This window comes from Wyeomyia smithii, chromosome 3 (genome assembly GCF_029784165.1).
Source record: "Wyeomyia smithii strain HCP4-BCI-WySm-NY-G18 chromosome 3, ASM2978416v1, whole genome shotgun sequence".
Lineage (NCBI taxonomy): Eukaryota > Metazoa > Arthropoda > Insecta > Diptera > Culicidae > Wyeomyia > Wyeomyia smithii.
In genome coordinates, this window is record NC_073696.1 from 184063200 (window position 1) to 184078456 (window position 15257).

Consider the following 15257-nt stretch of genomic DNA (forward strand, 5'->3'; position numbering starts at 1 on the left):
TTCGAAACTGCTTGAAATTCGCTCGAAACCGCTACAATGACAGATCGCCCAACTACCAACTGCCATTGTAGCGATTTAGAGCGAATATTTGTTTTTTTTTCTTAAAAACCGAAGGAAAATGATATAAATTTTTTAAAAATCACGTTTTACTTAGAAAGTTACACTCTTTTGGATGATATATAAAAATCGGAAATCCGTGAATAGCTAAACAACCCAATTATACAGGTTTGGATTGCTCTTAGTGCATCCGAAACAATAGACCATTTCACGAACTGACAGGTGTCACGGATCCTGCTGATGTTGATGATGCTTTCACGTGCATTATGTCAGCGGTTCCAAACTTTCTGTCAAAATTTCGTTCATGAATCAAGTTCACAAACGTCTCGTGAAACGGTCTATGGGATGAGCGACAACGAAAACTCTTAGTAGAAAAAAATCCGCCAAAAGAGTACACGCGGTAAAAGGAGATGGCAATAAACTAAAAAAGCCGTATCGTTAGTAGATGTTGTGAACGAAAACTCGTTGAACATGATTGATAAACCAGAAAACGCAAACAAAACAAAATCTCCATAAATATAGTCAAAAAAGGTCGTAAAAAGCTTATACCGAACAAAAATCGATTTTTTGTTGAATCGATTTTCCCAACTCGATTTTCTCATGAATCGATTTTATTGATTTTGATTAATCGATGCAGGAGAATCGATTTTTTTTCAAAGATCGCCCATTGCTAGCGTCCGTTATTGCCGAGCGTTCAGGACGGAATGATGGTCTTTTCATTTGTCAAGTGACAAAAATTCGCTTAAAATTTTTACATATTTATTAGAGGCCATCGACAAACCACGTGGACAGGTGGGGGGGGGGGAGTTGGGTAATGTCCACGGTCCTTACATTTTTTTTTAGAATTTATATGGGGCAGTTGTCCACGGAGGGGGGGTCAAAATCGTTAAAAATCTGTCCACGTGGTATGTGGATGGCCCCTTATTAAACGTCATTCTTGACTTAATGGTAACAATGAATTATAAGTCAGAAAAAAAGACCACGTCATTTCGTTGACCCCCCCGCCCCCCTCTTTATGACCACATGGTTTAGGAACGGCCCCTTAGCACTCTCTGAAAACTACTGCAATCTAATCTAACATTCAATCACCCAATGACTTATCATCGATTATTCCTTAATGTTTGTGAACTCTTATAAAACTTTCTTTCTTATGAGCAGTCAAAAATAGCAAGAGATAAATGAATCGAAGAAGACAATTTGCAAGTTAAGTGACTTCAAATTTTATTATAGTATGATATAAACAATATATAAATAATGGTCTACGCTTCTCTATTTTCTCAGGACATCCGACTGCAGGTTACTGCATGGAAAGATTTTTCCATACATTCTAAATCTCAATAAACTACAAGTTTATGATATGTTTGAATAATCTATTCTATTAATATTATTAAAGTTTGTACAAATGCAATAAATTATACTGATACAAAATAGTCGCATAGTTTTATGTAAATCAGTACTAGTACACAGATCAACAATCTGTTTCATTAGACATAATCAATATGATTCTCAAAATTTGTCTTTAGCTATGATCCAAGTCTGGCTACCGCTATGGTGTAGAATTAAATACTAAATACTTAATCACAATAGATAACAGATGTAAGGCAAATAAGGGGAGGTTCGGAAAAAATTCCTCGTGGATTCTTTATCTTAGTTTCGATCTCTAAAAATAATCTCTATCGGTGTGCCGGGCGCTAGTAGAAACTGAAACTGTGTATCGAGCCGACTGTGATACTCGATTTCGAATTGCTGAAATAGCTGTAGGCTGCATTAGTTACAAAGTATTTGGTAATAAGCTGCTTTTGCTTACCTTGGCTACCATTAACGTCAGTTCAATGTCGATTATCCTGTGTCCAGGACACATTCGTCGCCCTGTTCCAAAAGGAAGCACTAGTGAGGCTCCAGGTTCTTCAATTTTGTAAACGTTCTGATTTTCGTCTACCTGCTCCAGCCAGCGTTCTGGCATGTATTTATCGGCCTGATTGAAATTTTCCTCATGTTGGCACGATACTCGTGTATGGCAAAGAACAACCGTCTATAAGAACAACATTGTTTAATACTATTAAGAATATCGTACATTTATCACTTACCCCAGCTTTTAGGCTGTAACCGGCAAGCGTAAAATCTTCTTCTAGAATGCGTGCCAAACATGGAGTTGTGGGTGAAACACGGTATGATTCTTTTATGCACGCCTTGGTGTAAGCAGCTGCCGCCAAATCCCCACTGGTTATAATTTCCGGGCATTCCTGGAACTCTTGTGCGATTCTGATTTGTTTAGCAGGGTGTTGACTTAAATTGTTTAATAAAAACGACAGCGTATTTGAAAACTACAATCAGAAATAAATAAAGGTACTGTGAGCGCAAAAAAAATGATTTTATCACCGTTTCGATGGCTGCGTGAATCAAATCAATAATACCAGCAATTTTATCTTTAGTGTCCAATCCTTCAGTTTGTAAAATGCTGAAAAAGATACTTCGCATATCGTCGTCTGTACAGCTCCGCTGCTCTTCTGCTAGAGCTTCGTATACAATTTCAGCGATAGTGCTAAAAACAGCAAACATAAATTAGAGGATTTTTTTGTTAATCTAAAAACCAAAGATTGTTACTCGTAAATAATTTCTTCACAGCGCACATAGTCTCTGTACAGTTTTGTTGGGAAGTATTTCCAAAGTTTGAGTCCATAGTAACTTTTACTGATGAAAACGAAGCTAGACTTTACAGCTTCTGCTAGTTTTGTAAACTTCTCATTCTTCAACTTGTCTCCACTCATATAACCCATACGACGTCCCAAAACCAGACAGCAGATTACTGAAAGTGAGAAATGTTCATTAAACCTACAAGCAATATTTTCCACATGAAACTAAATAGCAAAAATCCCGAACAATGAAAAATCAAATCACAAAATCAAATCATAACAAAAAATTAACAGTGAACGCAAAACAGGAACAAAATGATTGACAGCCATATTTTCCAATACAAAATAAAAAACAAAAACGTTGAAAATTTTGAAAAAAACACTTGATCGCCATACATTCGATCAAGAGCACCTCTTACTTTCGAGACCGACTGTGTTAGCCACATCCTGAAAATCGGTCACACATTGATTCTCGTCGCGTTTTCGACGAATCAATTCAACAAACTCATCGCAAATCTGGTTCAAGGACGGTATAAAAGCTTGCAGAACCTTTCTCGAAGTGATTCCTGAGGTCAATTTTACCCGCATTTCGTGCCATTGCTCGCCTTGCCTAAAAGAGAAATCAGCCTTTTATTTTACCGTGCGATGATTGAAGCATGGAAGGATTTTGTTACGTGTTCACTATTCCGGTACTAGCAAATCTATCCGGACGGCTGCGTCTGTAATATTCGACGATTTCCGTTGGAGGTCGGTAGGGATATTTACTGGGATATCGTAATACTTTTTCGATGTCAGAACGTTCAAATAAATTGACCACTGGAACTCCATCAACCTCCAACACAATGTTACCATAGCGTTTATGCAAGTCTGCGAAAGCGTCTTGCATTTTGCTTAGTTTGTAACGACCCGTATAGTAAACCCACTTGGTGCCAACCAGTGGCCATCGTTTGGGACCTGGTATATCCCAAACCGTATATTTTCTGTCGATCTGCTCTACCTGTCCTACAGTAGAGGTTCCTTGAGACGTAGCAGCGCCGCTGTCGCTTAGGTGCACAAGTTGAAGCAAAAAGCTTTTAATCGCTTCCAACATTTTGCGGGGCTTTGGACTGTATGCCATCAGCATAAATACTGTGACAAATATGTAGAACAGTACAATCGTAACCGACATCGTTTGGTCTGGTCGAAGAAAGATATCTGTAATACAAAGAAAGCTTGTTGTTAATATTGTGTATATACTGCGTGGCTTGTTGCATAACTGCGGGCGATAAAAATGATGGAGCCGCTTGGCTGTTTGTGTTTGATGTCATAAATAAATACTGCCGGTAACCGCAGGTCAGTCCCATCTGTAAAAATGTTAAATCGAGAAAACAGCTTCGAAAGATATTTTATTCACGCTCAGTTATCACTTATTTCAGATGTATTATTTTGACAATATTCATGCTAAAATATAGTTTGCATACTAGCCTGCACTAATTACGTTGTGAAAACCGCTAAAACCATTGATTTTATGATAAAAACCTTGTGTGTGACTGACTTGCCGTTACATTCTACACCGAAGAGAAAAGTAACCGCAAGTCAGTCACATTGCCATGTTGGAACTATAGTGCGCGTTGACGTGTTGTTATTCGTTGCCTTGGAAAACTGTCTATCCTTCGCTGTTAGGAAATGTATGTCCATGAGAACCGTTTAAAAAATGTCGACGTTGGAAAATCTTATGATGTACGGAACCGATGAAAGCTTATCCGGTGGGGACTCGGATAAAGAAACTGAATCCGGGACTGCAGTTGGTTCATCCGACAACAAATTTCAAGATGATCCAAATCCATTTGAGGTTCGAGCATCACCTTTGGAGATTTCTTGGAACGATTCCCTGGATTCTGATGAAAGTTTTTTCGATACTCAAGATTTTCCGGATAGAGCCATGAAGAAGCAAACCAAGAAAAAAAATTGACCTGGATTCGTATTAGCAGGAAATTACTCCACATAAATTCATCACCAATTCAAACTAAAAAATAATCCCAATAATTGATAATTGTTACTAGATAACTTATTTTCATCTAAACGGTCATATCGAATTTCTCTCCTTCACTCCCCATCCATTTTACAGTTGTATTATGCATGTTTTTTTATAAATCGGGACAGACTTTCGGTTATTTTTCTTCTGGGACTGACTTGCGGTTACTTTGCATAATGAGACAATTCGACTTGGTATTGATTTCCATTTCTGTTGAACAAACCGTTGTTTTTTATCGGTACATCTGAAAATATACTCAAAGCTAGGCCAAAATCCGATGCTAACTTAAAATTGACAAAATTACAGATGGGACTGACTTGCGGTTACCGGCAGTATAATAGGATAGAAGAGGAAATAAAATGATGTAGGTATATGTAGCACGAGAACAAAAAAATTAAAATAATTAAAAGTTTTCGCTATTACGAAACTTTTTCGATAATTACTATAAAGTTCCTGGTTGTCTGGCCCTATAGATAAAAAGTTCTAACTATAATGTGTTTTAGTTCAAACTGCTTTACATTTTAATATGTTACAAGCTACAATTACCAAGAGTTAGTTATCTTTGGCATCTGCTTCTTTCACAAGTTTAAGCGCTTAAAAATACTTGAACTAATAATGATATACAATACTTTGTTCGCTAGCTGTTTGATGATTTTTTGTGGACTGGGCATGAAAAGCAATTCGATTTAGATATAGCTTTTCATATAAAATAAGTTATGCAAAGCAAAAGTATTTAGAAAAAATATTTTATAATGGCTTTAATGACTAAGTCTTTAATAAACCTTAAATCTCCGTATTCAATTCAATGATCAATTGAAATATTGGTTCAAAATTTCCGTTTTTAGTGTTTGGAAAGAAAAAATGTTGATCACTTTTGTTAAATTCAAAATATTGAACAACCTCAGTTTCATCACAGATTTGATATACAAAAAACATAGTTGAAACATGAAATTAAAATGACTCATAACATATTGCAAAAGAGATCGCCTTCTCGTGGTGCAACCTGGGTAGGGTAAGAAACGGTTTAGTAGCAGCACTAATTTTTAAAAGTCGAAGAAAAGGCCCAAGCTACGATAAAGACGGGCGTTGCCAGCAAATTTAATTAATTTTTTCTAACCTTACCACGTTTCGCTCAAGATAGAATTTTACTACCTTGGAAACTCAAAGCTTGTTTATTTGAATGTTTATAAATAAATAAATATAAAAGTTCATACCTTTAATTGAAAGAATAAAGATATTTTTTTTTATAAGGGGGGATTTGTTAGTAGCTTAAGTATTTATGATAAATATTAGTAAATAATGAGTATGTGTGTCCAATCACAAATGGTGACTTCTCAACACTGTTAGAAATTTGTAATTTTAATTGTTAGGATTTGTTTGCTTTCGCAATTAGGACTTATCATTCGTAGGGATTTAAACCTACTTGTCAGAAAAGGGGAAGTAAACTTACAACTAACTTAATTGCTAACTTATTGGCTATAAAGAGAGCTTATCGTAGCAATTGAGGATTGCAACGATTTTTGTCGAAAATTGTTAATAATTTTATTTGACATAGCTTCTAATGGTTCAACACCAGTAAGTCTATGTAATTCGAGTGTACCAAACCAAGGAGGACGCTTCAAAATCATTTTCAGAATTTTATTCTGAATCCTTTGGAGCGTTTTCTTCCTTGTTGAACAGCAACTTGACCAGATCGGTACAGCATAAAGCATTGCTGGTCTAAAAATTGGTTTGTAAATCAAAAGTTTGTTCTTTAAACAAAGTTTAGAATTCCTGTTAATGAGAGGATATAAACATCTCGTATATTTGATGCACTTGGCTTGTATACTCTCAATGTGCTCTTTGAAAATAAGTTTTTTATCATAAATTAGTCCCAAGTACTTAACCTTGTCGGACCAACTTAAAATAACCCCATTCATCTTGACAACGTGATTATTGTTTGGCTTGAGGAAAGAAGCTGGAAAGAAGATGCGGAAAAATTATCATTTGAGTTTTAGAAGCATTGGAATAAAGATATTTATTTCATCGTATGGAACTGCCATTTGCAAAAAAATGCTAAATTTGGAAATGATTAAATTGAAAGTACCCCCAAACATATCGAAACATGTTATTTTACATATTCCTTAAGGAATTATATACCTTTTCAAAAAATTAAAAAAAAATAATTGCATTATCTTAAAGTACATCTTCTTGAGAACATTTTCACAAGTTTTCATAAAGTTCTGAGCGATAGGGAGACAGTTAGAGTGATTTGGAGCGCGCTTCGTCACGGCCGCATAAGCTAAACTTGAAACTTTATACGCGTTTATTTCGGAATGGTGGCTCTCAAAAATTGTTTTGCCGTGTTTACTATTGCGATACAACTACTGAACCAATTTTCAAAACATGTTTTTTTTTGAGGAAAAACGTTCCCGTTTGCGCTGAAAACAAAATACTTATAAAAACGATCGTTCAGATACCCGCCACACTTCTAAACTAATGAAATAATATGAGTTTTTTTTTATTTCAGTTGATCTGCTGCGTCGCTATCGTAAACACCGCGAACCTCTGCCAAAATAAAGCATTTCGGGGAAACAGCCATTACTCGCCAAATAATTGGTCTTATAAACAAACGTGTTTTATTGTTGTTGAATAACTGAACTTGCAGAAAATTACTACTTTTATGCAATAGAAAAGGTCCTACACGCTTTAAAAAAATTCCAAACTTTGCTCTTTTTCCTCGAGCAAAAAGGTTTATAACCCCTTATTGAGGCTGAGAGTTACCGATCACAAGTTTTAGTGACTCAATACTTTTAATGATCAATAACGGCGCCGACCACGTTTTTACAATCAGGTGGGAAGAGGAAAATCATGTTAACGTGATCAAGTGGTGTTGAAGACCTTGTTACCCTCTGCATCTCCACAAAGATCACAGGAAAGAGATTTTTTGTTAGTAGGGAAGGGTTGGATCAGGATTCAGCTTGATAAGTGATGCAATTACTTGCAATAGAAGCATACACATGTTAATTAGATAGCAAACGGGGATTGGAACCAAGTGCGGTGGTGGTGAGGAACCTGAGAATAAACCCATGCTTAAGTCCTCTGATACTAGTTCTTCAAGTTGGTACATGACTGCTGTTTCAAAAGGGCATATCCAAAAATGTGACTTTTTGAAAAACGGCTTGTTTGATTGAATTGTGTCTTTGGCAAAGTTGTAGGTAAAATAGTCGCGGTTCTAGAAAAAGTAGCAACGCGTCAATAAACACTTGACGTCCGAGTTTTGTGCTGACATAAATCTAATGTCTGGACTATTTCTTGCGCCGAGTGCTGATAATGAAAAACATTTTTTAGATTAAAAAAAATGAGTTCTTGATATTTCAATTTCTAATTATATTTTTGTTTTTTTTTTTCCAAAAAATCTTTTTGTTTCACGTTAGATATTTTTTGTGGAAGGACAAAATTACTGTCCACAACTTTGTTTAGGACGTTACACAGGTGTTCCTCGTTATAACGTAACCTGCTTTATAACATAACCTCTTTATAACGTAAATCGATCGATTCTTCCATATAACGTAATTCTTTAAGTTTTCAAATTTAAATGAATTTTTGTGTACTGTGATTATCTAAAAATGCTTAGATCACAGACAAACAGACGTGCCACTCGATGACGATTTCATCGACCAGAAAAATAACGATTATTTCGAAATTTTGCTCAGTGGGCAATAATGCCGCTTGTGTCCCTATAAGCAAGCGTGCACATTCTTTATCAAAGACAAAAACCGTCAGTGTTGGTGATTGGTGTTGATTCAGGCAAGCGCGCACTCATTAGCAAAGACAAAAAACGTTTTACGAAAATAAGTTAGTAGGCTATAGGCTCACATGGAGCCGTATGAGTGTAACGTTTCGAATAAGGACAAAGATTTATCAGAATTTTTCTTCGAAGAGGCACGTCTGTTTGTCTGTGCTTAGATGTTCAGTCATCTCTTCAAGGTAATCGAGAGCAAACATTAGATAGCAAATAGAAAATGTTATATATTTTTCAGATATATTCATTGTTTATATCACTTTATGATACTTTTTCTGTTATGATAAGTAAAACGTTAATTCAAAAATAATGGAAAACGCTGTACTCGAAGAATGTGAATCTATTGAAAACATTGATGAAATCACTTTTCGGCTAATGTCCACGGTCCATAAATTTTTTTCAGAATTTATATGGGCAGTTGTCCACGGAGGGGGAGAGGGGGGGGGGTCAAAATCGTTAAAAATCTGCCCACATGGTATGTGGATGGCCCCTTAGTTCATTGAGTCGAACATAATAATTTATTATCATATACCCAGTTTGATTTCCATAGAACGAAGGAAACAAATGATTGTCTTGCATTGCTTTCTATAGAAATTCAACTTGCGTTTACCCGTAAAGAACAAATGGCTTCTGTATGTCATCTTTTGCCATGCTATGCAAAGTTTCAACCAATCTTACGAATTCATCCAAATTTCTTACGAATGCTTACGAAGGGGGGGAAGGGGACTCAAGAGAATCTTACGTAAAATTGAAAAAAATCGAAAAACTAAAAAAATAACAATATTAAAAAAAAATTAGGTTAATTTTTTCTCGCTGTGATCTTAACAGCTGAACCTTGAAAAGGCAGTGAATGATTATGTACTTTACTTAATTTCTACTTAATTTTAAATTTTATTTACTTTGACATGATATTAACTTAATTAACTTGTTTTGTATTTATCTTTTACGAATACGCTATATGTAAAACAAATGTATCATCTTCGGACATATTTTTTCCCTGAAAAGAAAATCTTACGTAAGATTCCTGGGGGGATGGGGGGGGTCGAAAATTTCGAAAAAAGTCCTTACAAAATTTATGGATGACGCCTTTTTTCCTGTGTGGGCTCATCACTGCGATCAGAGATTAGATGTATTGTGATATTGCCCAAGTGTTTTCTGTATTCCGCACTTCATATTATTGGCAGTATCACTATTGAAGTAAGTAATACGCTTATCATTCATATCCGTGCTTGTGTGTAAGTTTTACCTTTCCGTTTCAAGCTAACTACTCTACTATACTGAGCCTCTGTCCCTCCTAACAATATCGCCTAGTTACAATTCCCTGGAGAGAACTTTCATACGTTACTCACACCAGTTTTATTATAACAGGGACTTATTTTTGTTAGAAGAAGAGTCAACAGAGGTACTGTAGAATTCAGATTGAAGGAAAGGTACTTGGTGGGAAGCCTGAAAATAAACTCCAAAAAAAATCTTTAAAAAAGCTACGTCATTTATGGATGTTTCCTAATAAGCACCAAAATCAATGCTTGTGAAAGGACTTGAAGATTCCTTCACGCTGAATTCTGGATTATCCCTGTTGATTTTTCTCTTGAAAAACAAAAGTCCAAAAGTCCTTCTAACAATAAACCTGACTTGAAAGGAGAGTTTGCTTGAGATCTTTCGTTATATTAGAGAAATAAGCTCAAACGAAACTTGCAAGTATGGAAATGAATATTACTTACTCTCAATAGTGATACTCTCAAGAATGAGTCCATACAGAAAAAAAATGATGATGAATGCGGCGCTTCCGTCCAAATGAACCACCTTAATATAAATGAAAGAACAACCCTATTGAAGCATTACATATACATAATATGCTTGCAGTGGCCTATGATGAGAAGCCTCGGAGCCGCAGGGTTTCAGAGTCCGCTTTGACAAGCGAGTGATCAGGAGTTCGAATCTTAAAAGAATAAGGCCATACAATGTCACAACAATATCGCACGCTTAGCCTTGGGGCTAATAGCGGTCTCGATCAACTAGATTAGTTGAGAGAATTCGTTATCGATATTGTTTTTGGCACATTTTGTATGTGTAGGATAAGTACAACGATACACCGTGCCCCAGTGCTGAGTAGAGAAAATTTCCAGCTCGAAAAGATCCTCGACTCGATCGGGAATCGAACCCGATATCACAATCGTGTGGGAGAGCTAGCCGACCGACATCGCTAACCACAGAGCCACGGGGACCATACAATGTCAGTGGACCTTTTATTCTTGGTTTCATTCTTTGGTTTGTCAAGAATAAGTCTCTCTCTCAATAAACCTGTCAGAGGGACTAGTTGCAACCTCTTCAGGGAATTAGAATTGGCGATATTTTTGGCAGAAAGAAACGAGACTCGGAGCAGTAAGCGTAAAAATGAAGGATGAAAAACCTACACACATATACATACCGCTAAAATATAAAAGCATGTCACTCTATTTTCAATAGTGATATTGCTAATAATAGAAGTTTTAGATTTATTTATTTCGTCAATCATAGTAGACTACATCTTAAAAACTATTGCTAACATCACAAATATAGTTATGTAATTCTAGTGTTCAATATTTTTCTAAGAGCATTTCGTGACATCGTTAAATCAATAACTTCACAATATTTATTGTAAAGACTCATCATACTATTAACTGGCCCGGCCATGGCATATTCTGTTCTATAAGAATTTAATACGAAAATTTTTCGCGTTCTTAATGAGCGTGTAGGAGCATAAAAGTTGAGTTTTCCAAGCAGATTTTCCGAACTTATGCGTTGTGAAACTAAATCGTTGACAAGAGTTACCGAAGCAATTTCTCTTCTTTTTTCAAGCGTTTCTATATTAATAAGCATGCAACGCGATTCATAACAAGGGAGAGGAAATGAATTCCAACCTAGTTTTCTTAGTGCATATAACAAAAACTGTTTTTGTACGGATTCGATTCTATTGGAATGGACGTCTTGATAAGGCGACCAAACAACACTACAGTATTCTAAGATAGATCTAACATATGTAACAAAGAGAGTTTTTATAGTGTACGGGTCTACGAAATGATAACTGAACCTTTTTATAAAACTTAGCATACTGTTGGCTCTATTGATGATCGTATTGTAGTGATCAATGAATGTTAACTTAGAATCCATAATTACTCCTAAATCTCTAATTTGATAACACCTTTCTACAACTTGATGTGCAAGAGTGCAACTGGCATGTTCAGGATTTCTTTTCCTTGTGTAGGATATAATATTACATTTTTTTACGTTGAGATCAAGAAGACTTTTTTTACACCAAATGTAGAAAATGTCAACCTCTTGTTGGAATTGTTGGATGTCTGATTTGTGTTTTATTTCCATGTACAGTTTCATGTCATCGGCATATATCAATACTTTGAGACGATTCAACACAAGGGTAACGTCATTAACAAATAAAATGAAGAGCAAAGGGCCTAAATGGGAGCCTTGTGGAACTCCAGATGTCACTTTTACTGGTACAGAAAGGTGTCCCTTAAACCTAACCGTTTGTGTCCTGTTCGTCAAATAAGATTCAATCCATTTAAGTAGGCCTGACTCAAATCCCAGTTTTTTTAACTTGAACATAAGCATGGAAATATCTACTCTGTCAAAAGCTTTACTAAAATCCGTGTATAGAGTTTCCACGAAGTTGCCTCTGTCCATAGACGCAAGAGAGAAATCAACAAATTCGAGTAAGTTGGTAGCCGTAGACCTCCCTTTGTAAAAACCATGTTGGTTACACGTTATGCGATTCTTTACCTGATTAAATATTTTTTGGTTTACGATAGCTTCAAAAAGTTTAGGAATACATGATATTATTGCAATGCCACGATAATTTTTGATGTCAGATCTCTTACCTGACTTGAAAATCGGTATAAAAAAGATTTTTTCCAGACTGATGGAAACTGTCCGGACGTAAGGGATAAGTTGAAAAGCCAAAACAAGGGTTTTACGAAGGCAGGAGCAAGATTTTTCATGAGTGAGGGTGGAATTCCATCTGGACCTGGACCTTTTGAAGCGTCCAGTTCTTTTAGTGTTGCGAGGATTTCTTGAACAGTTATTTGCTTAATAGATACGTTATTTATTTGTTCATGCAAGTGCGAGAAATATTCAAAGTCCCTGACTTCGTCGCTATTTTTATAAACGGTTTGAAAAAAACTCGCAAACTTGTTGCAGATTTGCTTTGAGTCAGTACTGGCAAAGTCTTCATATTGCATGCGAGATGGGAAGTTATTAGACTTCATTTTATCGTTTGCAAATTTAAAAAACTGTTTTGGGTCTGATTTAATGTTATTTTCCACCCTTGTGTTGTGGTTCTCATACGCAATAGATATTTTAGTATTCAGTTCATCACAAATGTTCAAATATTTGTCCAAATTTCTTTGGTCTTTAAGTTTTTTGTGAGTTTTATGAGCTTTTTGTTTCCTATTCTTTAAATTTTTGATTTCTCTGGTGAACCAAATGGGATCTTTTGAGCTAACCGTTTTCTTTTTTGATTTTGGTACAGTTGAGTCTAAAACACTATACAGTGATGATAAAAAATTATCAACCGCTTTGTTCATATCTATTTCATTTTCTAGAAGTGATTGCCAGTCGATGTCAGTTAATTTACGATTGATTAGTTCAAAGTTTGCTTTAGTGAAGTCATATTTATATTCAGGATGATGATCAGAGGGTCGTGATCTCTCGGTATCAATCATTAGCGAGTACTCAATTGCAGTATGAAATTTTTCATTTTTCCATAGGGGATATTCTGCTTTGTCAACACTAAAATCTTCCGTGCAATTGGTGAATAAAAAGTCTAAAAAACAGTTTTGCTCATTCCGGATTGAGTTTACCTGATTTAATCCAAGTTGACTAAAACCGTCAAAAATAAATTGCAGAGTTTCGAGAAGTGTGAAATACAACAGACACCCGGTATCAAATAAGATCAATGTCATGAATATCTCTGTGATTGCATTCAAATCTTTCATGTTAAATCCGATTTACTCGTACGCGATCAGTTTCTGGCCATTTTTTCCACATTTGTTTTTCAGATAGCACCGGATCTCGACGTTTCAGGCAATGCTTTGTTTTAGCATAGCATAAATCGGTTTCGGAAATTTAACACATATCTACACAAACACATACACACGTACATTCCCACACAGCTTCCACACGATTAACTACGTCACATTAATTCATAGGGATTTTGGTTACTTCACGGGGTCAGAGCCAACCCACCACTGGAATGAAAAACTTAAACCTAAACCCATCCGTTGGTGTGTTGAAACTGCGGTACGTTTGGAGGTGGTACCAGTGCGATACTGGATCGAACCCAAGTGAAAAAAAAAACCTTTAGACACTTTAGAATGAACAAGTCGTTTTAGGCTGTCAAAATTCTTGCTCATGAATAATTTAGGATATCGGCTCTATTGTCGTCGTCAGGTTTGTCCAATTATTGTCAGGAAGTAAATGATGTCCTAGAGCGTCCATGCCTTGTATGATGGTTCTTCAAATTGCAGAGAGTTAGTTATCTATGACTTCATTACCTCCCTGGGCGATAATTAAACAAACCTGACAATAATAGAGCTGATACCTTAAATGAACCCAAAATCCAAATATCATAGAAAATTTAGCTTCCAATATTCAACTCAACCTTATTTGATATATTAAACTTACAGGTGTTATGCTTTTTTGTAATTTATAAATTCTCAAAAAACCGTACTAATTTTCGTATTCTAGCATATTTTATAACTTGCAGTTAATTTTTTGATATTTTTCCTATCGCTGAGATTTTAGGACTCCACTGATTTATCTCACAAGCCCCAGAAAACATTTCCGTAATCCATCGGAAACACTTCTATTTTGATTAGTACAAAACACAACATTGGTTTCTCCAGGGATTTGTTAAAATAAAATTGAATCACATGATTCGGTAGTTAAGCTCATCTTACCGCCACCAACATTATCTTTATCGCCAGCACTGAGTGAGTCACAAAAAGTATTATTCCATGGGACTGTGCTGTGCCATGAAGCACGAAATTTCATTATCACACCGCTTTATTTATTTTTATACAATATCACCTAATCACATGATGCAAAAAGAACTGCACTGTAAACTGGTCGCTTTCATCACATCACAGCAGATACCTGACACTGAGGGCATTAATAGTGCCTAACAGCAAACGATAGAATGCAAACAATAGATCATTGCGCAAACCTGTCCGAACGTGTTCAAAATCAGCATCGTGCAAGCGAACAGATTCACACATCTCAATCACTTTTTTCTCCTTTCTAGGCGTACGTCGGGTACGGAGTTCGCATACAAATTGCTACTCACCAGCTATGGGAAAATTGCTCTACCGAAGACAAACTATTTTTTGTTGTTGTTGTTACTTATACTATAAGGCGGTACTTGCACTTTCGTTTCGGTGAGGCTCTCTCTCGCGTGCGCGAGATTACTCAAGAAGTCAGCTGAACGCGGCAGCGTGCGGAACAAAGTAACACATCCAACACAGAGCACCGGCTACCAGCGCAACCCTAGCGCATGCCGTTCGACGCGGTAATAAAAAGCAAACACTCTCTTCGCGCGCCGCGCTGTTCACTGTCATGGTCAATGTCCCGGTCGTTGGTCCAGTTACGGGGCAGCCTCTTTCATTGATTTGTTTTGGCTTGTGTGAGCACACGCGTATGGGAATCTTCGATGACCACCGGCTTTTACCAACTACCACTGCATGATTAACGAATATGGGACTTGATAACGATTGCG

At 36.3% G+C, this 15257-nt stretch overlaps 1 protein-coding gene across 1 annotated transcript; it reads right to left on the minus strand.

Annotated features, from left to right (window-relative positions):
* Window positions 1-1253: 1253 nt before the first annotated feature.
* Window positions 1254-14693, minus strand: LOC129729981 (ecdysone 20-monooxygenase). The gene is made up of 8 exons (XM_055688914.1): window positions 14443-14693; window positions 3365-3884; window positions 3110-3300; window positions 2662-2863; window positions 2437-2599; window positions 2145-2381; window positions 1865-2089; window positions 1254-1812 (listed from the first exon to the last, which is right to left on the minus strand). The coding sequence occupies exons 1-8, from the start codon at window positions 14534-14536 to the stop codon at window positions 1705-1707; spliced, it is 1740 nt and encodes a 579-aa protein (XP_055544889.1). The 5' UTR covers window positions 14537-14693; the 3' UTR covers window positions 1254-1704.
* Window positions 14694-15257: the final 564 nt, after the last annotated feature.

Coding starts and splice junctions, on each gene's coding strand:
- LOC129729981 (XM_055688914.1), bottom strand. CDS start 14,536: ATGAAATTTCGTGCTTCATGGCACAGCACAGTCCCATGGAATAATACT. Junction 3,885..14,442: donor TAAAGATAATGTTGGTGGCG/GTAAGATGAGCT, acceptor TTTGTATTACAG/ATATCTTTCTTCGACCAGAC. Junction 3,301..3,364: donor AGTACCGGAATAGTGAACAC/GTAACAAAATCC, acceptor TTTCTCTTTTAG/GCAAGGCGAGCAATGGCACG.